At 40.9% G+C, this 13,568-nt stretch overlaps 1 protein-coding gene across 2 annotated transcripts in view; it reads right to left on the reverse strand.

Moving 5' to 3' along the window:
• SHPRH (SNF2 histone linker PHD RING helicase) overlaps positions 1–12,956 on the reverse strand; it is a 47,831-nt gene extending 34,875 nt beyond the window's left edge. For both annotated transcript variants that reach the window (XM_077175519.1, XM_054629721.2), the window contains exons 1-7: positions 12,747–12,956; positions 9,671–10,340; positions 9,103–9,232; positions 2,976–3,194; positions 2,576–2,654; positions 1,643–1,793; positions 238–343 (exon numbers count right to left, since the gene is read on the reverse strand). In XM_077175519.1, the coding sequence (XP_077031634.1) occupies positions 238–343; positions 1,643–1,793; positions 2,576–2,654; positions 2,976–3,194; positions 9,103–9,232; positions 9,671–10,309 (1,324 nt within the window). In that variant the 5' untranslated portion in view covers positions 10,310–10,340; positions 12,747–12,956. The remainder of the gene's footprint in view (positions 1–237; positions 344–1,642; positions 1,794–2,575; positions 2,655–2,975; positions 3,195–9,102; positions 9,233–9,670; positions 10,341–12,746) is intronic.
• Between the last annotated feature and the right edge of the window lie 612 nt (positions 12,957–13,568).

The raw sequence follows: 13,568 nt of genomic DNA on the forward strand, positions 1-13,568 counted from the left end.
TCATTTAAATGCATAAACTCTTTACAAAGACCTCTAGTTGCATGGAGCTCTGTAGCAGAGTTCTGAGTTAGTAGCTTTACTTTTAACTGTGGATCATGCAATCCTACATGACAGAGCTCAGCAAAAGAATAACTTCATTCTGAAGAAGTCAAGAGTAGCCTTGAACTCATAGTCAGTGGCCAATATAACACAACGCTAAAAGCAAAACGTATTTTAAAACTCATCAGAAATACTTACTGGGATACTGTATTTTTTCCTTTAATTTAGGATCCATTTCCTTTGTTTTTTTCTTTTTATTTCCCTCTAAAGGTTGAGGTGGAACAAAGAAGTTCACAAGCTTACCCTAATGCAGACAACATTAAATAGTTATTAGCTCATGTCTCTTCACAGTCACTCTGACCTTCATTAATCTCCTCATATTTGAAAGTAAGCATGAGCTGCTACAAATATATGTTCTGATCTCACCAATTTGCTCAGATAGCTCTTTTTTAATCTACAGAGTGACACATCATTCATTTCAGTTTCTTGGCAAACAGTGTTCAGCACCCTAACTGAAACACAAAAAGCAGCTCTGAAACCCTCTTGGGTCCTCCACTGCTTTAGCATTAAGTTGCAGGAACCTATAGATGTAAGTGAGCTAGGTTCCTGATGGGGGAGGAAAATATATATTTAATATATAGCTAGAAAAACAAAAGGAAGTAAGCAATATAGAGGAAGACCCCTAGTCAGCTGTATAAAAAGTATGTTTCTCCTTTTAGGGATTACCTCCCAAAATTTTACTCTTATATATTAGCTGACATCTGTCCCAACTACTTACATCATTAAACAGTTTCAGTAACTCCAGCCCTCCAAAAGCTCTGGTTTCTACCTATTGTTATCAGTTGGTGTCCAGGCACTTTAGTGCTTTTACTCCTCTGTTTGCACTACTTGGTGCTGACCCTCTTATATATCTAAGAATCATCTTATTCTCTCCTTATATCTCTTATTCTCTCCTAATAAGAGAATTGAGTCCTTTTAACTGATAAAATGACAAGCAGGCAGGAGATCAGTATGATAAATGTGCAATGAAACTGGCTGCCATGATTTCCAAGGGGTGAAACTCACAAAGTGGTAAGAGTTTACTTAAGAATAATGGTCCTTTCCCTTCAGAAAAAATTTTTGGGTTTAGTGGATGTGCCAAATTTTCACAGTATGCATGATGAGGAAAGTGAAAAGATGGAAAACTGTTGCTAAATAAGCTCATTTATTATATGAAACAGAGGGAGAGCAGAAATCTTTACCCAGAATGTAAACTGTCCCTATTTTAGCACAGAACACTAATGGATGTTTGACACCCATCAATACAATGAAGTGAAGGAGAATGGCCTCCAACATAGTAAACTAAATTAAATTATTTATATACTCCTGAGCCTGTCCAAACTATATTAACAGTACAATTGCCTGATAAAACCATTGAACAATGGCAAAGGATCAACATGCAAACTGTTCCACCATTAATGCTGCCATGTATCATGTCCTATTAAGGGAAAAACTTTCACAGTAATAGAGCTTTGAATATGGACTTCTAAAGCAATGAAAAGTGCACTTGCATTCATTCTGAATAGCATTTTCTTAATAATAACTCTCAACCTGGTTTCCTTACCTCAGGTAATGTCAGATCATCTTGTTTAATCTCTGGTCCAGTGTGATTCAGAATAAGAGCCAACACTTCCACTGTTTTTCCAAGACCCATCTCATCTGCCAAAATACCTCCAGGCCACTGGGGTCCAGCAGTTGGATACTCACGGATAATGCTAAAATTCAAGTACATTCCCAGTGAAAGTCAGTTACTACAGAATGTTGTGACAGAGAAGGGTGCATTCAGGGACAGACAGCATAGCTTCAGCAAGGCAAAGTTTGTAAGGTGAGGCATTATCTTTTATTAGTTAAGCTGAGATAAACAAAAACTAGCAAGCTTTTTGCGTGTATGAACCAGATCAAGACAAATACACATGCCAGAATTTTTAGATTTTTTTCACCTCTTAATAGGCCTTGCCTTGCTAACCTTAGCATATCATAGCATTAGCCTCAAAAAAATTGAAATATTTTTTTATTCACATGTGGAAAAGATCTGAAAGTTACATAGGGAAAAATATAAAGCAAACTAGCAATCAAGAGGTTCTATTCTGACCAAGGTAATGATAAAAGAGAAACAGGCTTAGTAATGCAATACCGAGCATTAATAAAAAGCTTTATACTGCTGCCTTCCTTTGGACTTTGAAAACATTGAAGAAGATCAAAGCCTCCAATACTCTAAATTAAAAAAATTAATATTAAACCATTAAATTATTGTCTTTTTTTAAGAAAAGCTTTAATAATTACATCTTCAACTTGAGATCTACATATTTATCTGTGCGTTACATACTTGAGTTTGTTCTTTTTTTCAAATTAAAGATATCACTGTTCTAATTCTTTAGTTGCTAACTGAAAAACAAGTTATGGAATATCTTATATCCTGCAGGATAGAGCTGCCAACACGGTTTTCACAAAGCACAACCCTGAGATGTCCTCAGAAAGAGTAACTATAAAAACGTACCAGCCAGTAAATGGATTATAGTAGATTTTTTTTCCATCCAGAGTGATCACCTCCCGCCATAAGAAGTGCAGCACGTTTTCTATGGAGAAAGTGTTCACTTTACTATGATGAAGTTTCTCTATTAACAGCACACTCTTTAGAATTATTCAGCCTTTTTTTGACATTAAGAGGAAAAAAGCTGAAGTCCATCTCAACAGAGCTTCATGACCAACATGATACATCAATGGCTGCTCAGCAAAACCTAGCTTATTATTTAGTGTATGACCCAAACAACAGCTTTTATAAAAATACTAATGAAATAACTCACAAAACTTCTAATCAAACAGCAAGGAAACATTACTGCTGACAATGCAATTCCACTTTCCACAATTGTGCAAGTTTTTCAGATCCATATACTTGCCACTACTTGGAGTACTGGTGTGGTTCTCTCGGTGAAGCATCCAGTTCACAGCCTCACTTTGGTATGGCCTCAGAATGGGAATCAATGCAGGATGCTGCACATCCTTTCTCAGTAACTGGATATCCTGCTGATGGGTGTGCCGTACGAAGTCATAAAGCTCTTCAATATTTTGTCGCTCTAGTTCCGTGTCGGATTCTTCTTCATCTTCCTCCAGCTCGTCTGCATACACAAATAATTCAAGACATGCATCATCAATCAACTTGGGACAACATTTCAGTAAATTTTGCAGCAACATATTTAGTTTACATACATAAAAATAAGCAAAGTGTCATTTAAACATATGCCCGTGACTGCATCTGACTCAGCTAGCAGCAGTAGCAAACAATGAGCAGTTTAATAACTGAAATAAAGAAAAACATTGCAACAATGACAACAGTAATAATAATAGTAATAGCAATGAAAAGGAAAAAAGAGAGAGATTAAAAGAACCCAAGGAACAAGTGATGCACAATACAATTGCTCACCTCTCACTGATCAATTTCCAGCCCATCCCCAAGTGGCAACTGGTGGCTCCCAGCCAACTCCCACTAGTTTATAAACTGAGGATGTTGTTCTATGGTGTGGAATATCCCTTTGGCTGTCCTGGCCACGCTCCCTCCCTTCTTGTGCACCTGTAAAGCAAGGACTGAAAAGTCCTTGACTTGGGGCAAGCACCACTCAGCAAGAAGTAACAAATCATTGCATTACAAACATTATTGTCACAGTGAACCCAAACACACGGCACGCATCAGCTATTAAGAAGAAAATGAACTCTGCCCAAACTGGAACCAGGACACCCAAAAGTTAACATGCTGTAGTGAGCACAGATGTATACATAATCAGCAAAGCTCTTTCTTTAGAATATAGGTATAGAATGACCAGAACTTATTTATTTAATATAGACTTTCCACTAAAAAATTCCAGTTGTTACAGAATCACAATTATCTCATGCTTCTGATTTAAATATTAATAAATGACCTTATTGAAATTAAAAAAGTTAACCTTAAGTTAACCTATTCATCTGGTTAAGAAAATTGTAGCAGCAGGACAAAATATAACTCTCACCACTTGCATCACTGCAAAAATTCAGACAAGGCATGCTTTCAGAATTAAAAACCCACCTCAAGAGAAGTAATCACCCTTTGGGACAGAAGGCCTACCCTTCTTTTCTACCCGATAAGAAAGAAGGCCTTGTGCTTATGTATTTTTCACATAATTTGGATATATGGGCATACACAGAACTTAAACATGTAGAACAAAAATTCATGAAAACTTCAAGGGCTGGAGTTCTAGAAAACAGGTATGAGAGAATGAAAGACTTGCAGGCCAAGTTTTAACAGTGTTTTAGGCCTAAAATTAAAACATCAGTATCAAAAAAATACAGACAGGTTCTAACCTTAGCTAGCACTGGAGATAAACTCACTCTGCAGAATTTTTGTGTTAAAAACAAACAAACAAACAACAACAAAAACAACAAAAAAAGCCACCATCAAAACTGGAAGCAAGTCAAGGCTATCATTTGCAGCACAAAGTAACCTTAAAGTATATTTAACATTTTAATAAAGCAGCAAATGGCTGACACACTTAAATCAGATTTTAATTCTGATGCCTTGGGCTAACAAGGAAGAGATGCACCTGGCAGAAACCAGAAAGCTTAATCTTATCATAAGGCTCAGAAGCTGGTATTAGGATGTTCTTTCTTGAAAAGCAAAAGCTTTCCTTCATTCAAATGGATGATGAAGGTGAAGAATGATTTCCAAAACAAAAGGAGGAAATTATACGCCTATATATGGCAGCCATCAGTGCCTTCCCCTAATCCTTTTAAATCAAAGGAACAATCCCAGAGCTTGTCAAGGGAAATGAGAATACTGAAAGACATTAAGTTTCTACACATTCATGAAAACTATACATATGACTTGTAACGTAAAGAAGGCAGTCAGAGTGTACATGTGGAGTTATTAATGATCCAGCCAAATAAAAAGCACCAAGAAAGCATTCAGCTTTATATATTAGAAAGCAATCAGCATTACATATTAAAGAAACCATTCGAAGGGATCCTTTAACACATACCCCTCACTTTAGGAAAGAACAGAAAATTAGAGTATTTGCAAAGTATAACTTTGATCAAAGAATTTGATATATAATGACACCTATCATTATACATGCTAAAATAACAGTCTTCAAATCTCACATTTTTAAGCGTACTAAATTGACTTCTACAAAAACTAAGTCTATCCAGAATTGTACAGGAGAGCAAAGACTGCAATATAATTTAAAGCAAAATTTTTCTTAATGCAATTGGATTTTTTTGTACACACCTTTCTTGTTTTGTTGATTCTTCCAGAGATTTCTTTTTCAATATTAAATGGTTCTACGTACCACGGGGATTTTGAAAAGGATGCCAGGGAAGTTTATCCCTCTCAGTTACTTATTAAACAGTGACTATTTAATTATGCTTTCAACCATTTCAAAATGTAATTCAGTTACAGAGGTCTCATCTTAATCTTTTTTACATTTGGGAAACAGATGGCATTGTACTATCTAAAAATTCAGTTTCTCTGATGCTTTTCAAGTACTCTATTTAATTCCTTCAATGACTGAACTACGGTTCTGCTACTGCATCTGCAGTAGGATCTTTCCTTCTCCAGACTGCAGTATAACAATGTCTGCACTAATGAAACAGCCTAGATTAATGGAAAACTTGTTGCCTCACATATGGTAGTAAATAAACAAATACCAAAACCATATTTGTACAAAGAATTTATTCTTAAGAAAACTGAGGGTAAATGGTAAATGATGAAAAGGTAAGATGGCAGAGAACATCTGCCTGAGCAGGCAGATTTGGCTGAGACTCAGGGAAAACACAGTTTATGACCTTTGGAAGAAAGGGCTGGCAGTTCAGGACGACTACAAGGATGTTGTGAGATTACTGTATTAAATTTTGGGTCCCTCACTACATGACAAGAAAGACATGGAAGTGCTGGAGCACATCCAGAGCAGAGCAATAAAGCTGGTAATGGATCTGGAACACAACTCTTATGAGGAGCAGCTGAGGGAGTTGGGGTCATTTGGACAAAAATAGATGAGGGGGAGACCTTAGTCCTCTCTACAACTACCTGAAAGGAGGTCATAGTGAGATGGGTGCTGGTCTCTTCTCCCAAGTAACTGAACAAGAACAAATGGCCTCAAGTTGCATGAGGGGAAGGTTAGATTGGGTAACAGGGAAAAATTTCTTCCCATAGAGGGCTGTCAAGCACAAGAACGGACTGGCCAGGGAGGTGGTTGAGTCACCATCACTGGAAATATTTAAAAGACTTGTAAATGTGGCACTTAGGAACATGGTAGTGATTGACTTGGCAGTGCTGGGTTAAAACCTAAATGATTCAAGGATTCCATATTAAACATTTTATCATGTTTTTTTCAGATTATTTAATGCACCTATGGCTATGCTTGCCATAACAACACAGATGAACTTCCTGCCACAAAGTCTCAAAACCAGAAGGATATCACCAGAATGAGTGGTGATATCCTCACTGAGTACAGTGAGAAAAATATATTAAAATTAAAAGTAGCAGTAGAGAGGTCATATGCGTTATTTGTGTAAATCCTTGAGCACAACACCATCAGCATGAGAATTTGCTCATCAGTGGGGGGAACAAGAAGCTTCATCTTGGAATGTTATTGTATAGATTTCACTTTAGATGGATATTGATAAATGTTAAAATATATACTTAGGTGTAATTTTACAAAACCTCAACTAATTCTGTTTAAAAACGGGTGGAATTTAAACTAAGTTGTTAGAAACATTTAAGAGAAATGCATTTATCAGGACAGAATCAAGGCTATATTATTTTATGCCACATCAGTAAGTTCATGTTCAAAAACTGTTAGGAAATGAAACTACTTTCCCATTGCATAATCACCTGGGGTCCTCCTTCACAAATATTTTTCATTTCTGTGACATGCTTTTTCTGAATTCAGAGCAGAGCATAATGCACACTATGGACTTACATTAGTGGTTTAGTGATCATGTTTTGTTCTCTAACACTTTCAGGATAATTCTTTACTATTGATTTGGTTTCATGAACACTGAACATTAAATTGATACATTTACTGAGCTATACACCTACCTACTGAACTGCAACCCTGCTTGCAACAGTTAGCAAAGAGGCCATAATTTTTTTCTTCTGCATTGTTTTCTATTCATCTATTGAATTACTACTGAAACTCCATGGCCTAGTCTGCTTGCAAGCTTTCAGTTGTTCTTCATCTCTGTTACGCTGAATAATACATTTAAACACTGTTGATACCACTTCACCAATCATTCTTTTTCTCAAAGAGTTAGTAATACATTAAGGTGCACATGCCTTTGTAGGACTTGACTGGTGATTGGCAATCATTTATTTCTGTTCTCCGTGCCAGCTATTTTACTTCGTCACTTACACGGCATTCACTGGCATGAAATCAAGACTCCATTATTATTTTACAGCACATAAAAACGTACATGTTCAAAACCAGTCCAAATCTTTACCAGCTGGCAACACAGCTCCTTTACAAACCTGAGCTGCTTGCATGGCTCATGAAAAGTTAAGGCACAACAATCCAATTTCTCAGGACCACATTCCTGCCCCAGAAACTTTGAGGGGCATGTCTTCCCTTTCAGAAAGTACCTCTTCACCTGTAAGCTACACTGAACCAGGTAGTCCCTATAAACACATCCTTTAGTGTACTGAGGACAAAAGTCCCACGTTCCAGCAGAAAATTAGTTTGGACCTTAAAGTAAGTCACCAGTAATTTTCTTCACAATCTCTTTCCCCAACTCTTCCACAATGAGAAAATATGCAGAAAAAAACCCTGTGCTTTCTGCTATAGCATTACATTTATTTCAGCACTCTATCATATACCTTAGAGATCTCAAGTCTATGAATTCCCTGGCAACTGTTCTGCTTCTAATGTATTTATGATAATGTGTTTCTCCTAACAGATTTAAAACCACTACTATTCATTTCTAGACCTTAAAATATTTTTTCTTCAGACCTCTTCTTGGATCTGATTTGTCATGCTTTCAAACCTAAACTGGCATATTTGTGTCAGTCAGATTCAGTTTTTGGAAGGATGATTTCTTATGTGCAGTATCTTCCCCACTTAGTAAGTTATACTGGCCCATCCCTTGGTACACCTCACGTCGGTCCTCATAGCTGCACATTTGTTCTTCGCAGCAGGTAAGGATGTTCAGATTTTATTTTGTTACCTCTTCCTTTTAGCTTCTCTTTAGCCCGAGTTGCCTGATTTTTATACAACTCTGCCTCTTCTAATTAGGTGCAGTGCTATTTGGGGAGGGTGCTAGGCTTTTGCCACAACACAAACTCTGTATACTACAGTCACTGAATCAGTCTTCAGTCAAAATTTTGAATCAACTCTACACTCAGGAATGAGACAAAGGTTGGTTGGGTTATTTATTTGTTTGTTTTTTCCACAAGTTTCCTAAGACACCACAACATAAAGCCATTGTTTATCACCCTATAAATCTGTATTACTAGCAAGTGTAATCTGGCAAATATACCTTTAATTCTAAAATGATAGGGAGGCCCATGTTTCTCAGTCTGCAGTGGTATATTCTCAAAACATTTTGTAGTATTTTACATTGTAACTGCTTTACAATATAAACCAAACAGAAATCTATTGCCGCAGTTGTGTGATAGGCCCCAACCTGGGAACAAGTTTTCCAAATTTAATTCCTGGCTCTTTTACACTGTTCCTGTATGATTCGGAGAAGATACTGTAGATCTGTTCAAACTACCCCCATGGAACAGGGAAAACTGTACTTACTTCCAGAAAAGTGAGGATTCAAAACACCTCTATGATTCAGTATCTGTAGAGAAGAATTATCACCTCTGATTTCAGCATAAATGAATTAGCATATGATTAATGGGCAGATAATGGTATTGGGTGAATTACCTAATAATGCTGCCCAGAAAAGAAGAGTTGCTCTAGATGGCAGGAATAACTACTATTTTCCCTTACATTTACAACTACTACAGAAGACAAAACTGTTTCTGTTCATCAACAATCAACTTTATTGCATTACCTGGAATTAAAAAACTGTAGAACTTTTCCATGAGTTTTTGAATAATCTGATTAGCTTTTTTGGGTCTTCCACCTCCATCACTGAGAAATTCTGGTTTACTTAGCCCAAATTCAAGAAGGTAAATTCCAACCTGTGAAAAGGTTATACAGTTAACAATTTAATTAACAATTAAATTAAAATAACAATTAATTTAATTGACAAGAATATTATAAACAGAAGAGCACAAAAAATAATAACAGTGGCTTGAAAATTAGCAGGTACAGACAGATATAATAAATCTACTAAAAACACCATGTAGAGGAAACACAACTAAAATCTTCTGTGATTCCTTCAGGTAATACATTGCTAATGGTGAAAAAATAAAAATATATTTACAGGAAAAACCACACTGAAAACATTACAAAAGCATGTAGAAACAATACATTTTCAGCACATTATAAATACATAGTAGCTGCCAGACTTTGTTCAGATATTTTTATTTTATATTTCAAACAAAAAACAAAAAACCAAAAAAAACCACCAAAAAAAAAAACCTCCAAAATTCAAAACAAGTATAATGAATGCATACCTTTAAAGCCTGAGCCTCTCCAGGTCTTTGATAAAGTCCAATTATCTTTTTCTTTTGCAACCATCTCAAATCTTCCAATATTTCACCACTTAAAGTTGCTTCCACCAGAATACGTTGTTCATAAGCGCCCAGGTACTCTTTTGTTTCATTACTGTGCTCATCTTCACTTCTTTCATGAACACAGACCTGCAGCTCATCATCAGAGTCTCCTCTCATTAGAGTAAAGCTCCTGTCATGGAATTCATCAGTTAGAATTTCCTCAGAAGGCAGATGAAGAGCAAATTCTCCCAACAAAGCCTTCCAAGACCTATCTGCACGGTATGGCAAGACTATAATATTTAGCTGTACAGACACAGGAGTCAAGATGGAATAAGAGTCTTCTTCATCGTTAACTGTCAAAAACTTAACAGATTTTGAGCCACTGCCTTCTTTCTGTGCAAGATCTTCATCAGTGCTATCATCGTTTATAACGATGAAGGATGCAGAAGTGCTTGGAACTGGAATATGGTCCTCATTAGTTACTTCATCATCTAAAGCCACCATCTCATTTCTCCGGTCTTCATGCATATTCCAGCAGAGCTTTTTCTTCTTCTCCTCATCCACTTTGGATGGAGGTGCACGTTTCCGACGACTGCTCATTTTGCCGTTTTCTCAACAGTGCTTTCAGTATCTGCAAGGTGAAGTAAATCACTCAACAACAGGCATTACAAAATCAAATGGCCACACTAGAATTTCACTGTGCAAAATTCTGGGACACAAATATATGCACTATGCACTCAAACTGTTCAGAAGTATTAGCTTTAGAGGGCCTCCTATTCCTGTGCCGTCACACAAAGCTGGACATGAAGCATGGTCTCATACTAGATCTTACAAGTTTGCCAGACAGCTACAGACAAAGATCAACAAGACTGCTTCATTTCAGAACTCTTACTCAGAATCTTGTGGGATAGATATAAACCAAGAAGCAGGGGAATCCTTCAAAGATGGGGGTGGAGGAAGACAGCAAAAAAAACCAAAACAAACCTCCGCAAACAAAAGTGTAGAAGTACAGGAGATCTGGGGGCGGGAGTGGGGTAAATACACATAAAATTCCTCTTTTCTTTCAAAGCCTACAAAGAGCTGAAACTTAAACTTGACACAGGGCTAGTCTGAAGATGCTACTACATAGAATATGGTTTAGAGCCCAAGCTATGAAGTTCTGTCCTTCAAAGTCCCCAATGACCTTCCTACTAGTATTGAATAATTCTCCCAGGAAACTGTGCATCCTGGGCCCTGGATATACAAACTGCTTGCAGAAGAGCCCTTAGTTAGTTATTGTGCATTTCAGGGGGACCAATCAGCAAACTAAATGTAGAGTCTTACTGATACTGGCTAACTGCAAACCTGAGTCAAGACGGACATCCAACTCCTTAACTGACCCAGGCACAGAATAGACTTTGTGGATAAAATACAAGAAAATAATGTACAACTGCTAAATGGTATATATCAAGAAGCAAAATATAGAATATTGGATCCATCTGGGAAACTAATAACTACATAGCCAAAACCACATGCTCATAATTAAGTACTCAAGCAAGTAGGAACTTTTTTCAAAAGATTTTTTACAAGGAGCCTGAACATAGCAATAGGTCTGTGACTTTATATTACACTTTGTGAGTATAGGTATTTGTGTCAACTCAGCTTGTGCATACAACTTTTAAAGAAATGTAGGAAGAGGAAAACATTGTAAGCTACTAAATCCAGTACACCATATCCTAATGTTAAAGAGGTTTATGCTGGAACAGAACAGAATTCCTGTTACTGAATAATTTTGTAAGGGTCTCAGAAAAACCCAAAAAAACCCCCAAACGAACCCTAACTGATAATTCATGAAAGCCAAAGGAAATATCGTGGAATATACAAATTTTCCTCTGTTTGAAACTCAAACACAAAACCACAGACTCAATTAGGTTGGAAAAGACCGCTGATATCATCGAGTCCAACCTGTGACTGAACACCGCCCTGTCAACTAGACCGCAGCACACAGCGCCACATCCAATCTTGCCTTAAACACCTTCAGGGATGGTGATTCTACCACCTCCCCGGGCAGCCCATTCCAATGTCTAATCACCCTTTCTGTGAAAAAACCTTCCAAAGGTTCAATCTAAACATTCCCTGGCGCAGCCCAAGGCCATTTCTTCTCATCTTGTCACAGTTGTTCGGGAGAAGAGGCCGACTTCTACCTGGCTACAGCCTCCTTTCAGGCACTTGTACAGAATTATAGTCTCCCACAATTACACAACAGACTTCAGGGAAGGAAGGGCGAGTTTTTCAAAACAATGCTCATGCACACGGTGCGATGCTGACAGCACTCGAAGCAAATCCCGACGGCGAGCACACACCGCACTTAACCCCGAGGCAGAAGGCTCCCTGCGGCATCCCGGCCTGCACGACCACGCCAGCTTGGGCATGGCACTCTGAGGGACAAGCGGGAGGGAACCGCTCTGTGCGAGCGGGGTCGGCCCATAGCTCCAGCGGCCACAACACGCACTTGTCTACGAGGGGAAGCGGCAGCGGCGCACGGGGCAGGGGAAGCGGCCGGGGTCGTCCGCAGAGGAGCCCCGCGGACCGCGGCTCCACCGCCGCACCGAGCACCCGCCGACCTCAGGGCCAGGGCCGGGGCCGGGGCCGGGGCCTCCCGCACCGCGTTCCGCCGCAGGGACGCGGACAGCTCTCGCTCTCTCGAACGAGGAAAGCGACTGGAAGCTCGGGAAGGCGAGCCCAGCAGCGAAATACGAAACCCTCGGCAGCCGGCACTGCACCACCGCGATGCCGGCCACCGGCGGGCTCTGCGCTGCTGCGGTGACTCACCGCCGCCCCCCGGTCACCGCGCAGCGGGCCCGCGGCATCCCCCGCCACCCGCGGCCACTCGCACAGGCCTCGGGCTGCCCGGCCCCGCCGGGGGCCCGCGGCAAGGCCGCCGCGCACCTAAGGACTATCGCGGCAGGAGGAGCGGCCGCTCACGGCCGTAGCGGAGGACGGGGGCAGCCCCGGGGGCGTAGGGTGAGGGGAGCGGGGCGAGAAGCCGCGGACGTACCGGAGCGGTGACGCTGCTGCCCCCGCGGCCGCAGCTCCTCCCGGCTCGGGCGGGCCCCCGCGGCGCGGGGGCGGGTCCGGGGGGCGCGAGACCGCGCCGCCCCTGGCAGTGCCGGACAGAGCCCCCGGGCAGGGCGGGCGGAGGGGCAGGCGGGTACGGGGGACCACGAGCACCCGCGCTGTCCCGAGCGGCAGCCAATGGGCTTCGGGAACCGTGGCGTTTGCCCCGCCCCTCCCTGATGTCAGCGGAACACAGGGAAGGGAAGGCGGGCGAGTCGCGCAGGCGCAGTTACGTGCATCGCGGTCGAGGGGGCAGGGCTAAAGCGACGGTGCCCTCAGTGGGGCGTGGCTAAGGGTGGGGTGAACGCTGTGTTGTGACGTCACTCAGGTGGGCGTGCCCATACAGGGTGGTGCTGAGGGGTGGGCCTTGGGGGGGGGCGGGTGCGTGAGAACGCGGTGGGGTCCTGGGAATGCGCGGGAAGTTCCACCTGAACCGGGGAAGAATTTCACTGTGCAGGCGGCCGTGCACTGGAACAGATTGTCTGGAGAGGCTGAGGAGTCTCCCTCGCTGGAGATAGCCGAGAACCGTCTGGTCGTAATCCCGGGCCGTGCGCTCTGGGATGATCCTGCCCGAGCAGGGAGGCTGGATCAGATGGAGCCCTGTGCTCCGTTCCATTGTGACCCACTCTGTGATTTTGTGCATGAAACACTTGGCAGAAGAGAGAAGACTGTTCAGGCATCTGACAAAAGCGATGGAAAGAGCGAATTTCTGGGCTGTTAGCGCTGCGAAAAGGCAGAATCAGGCCAATTAATTTTTAACAAC

Source organism: Agelaius phoeniceus, chromosome 3, assembly GCF_051311805.1.
Source record: "Agelaius phoeniceus isolate bAgePho1 chromosome 3, bAgePho1.hap1, whole genome shotgun sequence".
In the NCBI taxonomy this organism is placed as follows: Eukaryota; Metazoa; Chordata; class Aves; order Passeriformes; family Icteridae; genus Agelaius; species Agelaius phoeniceus.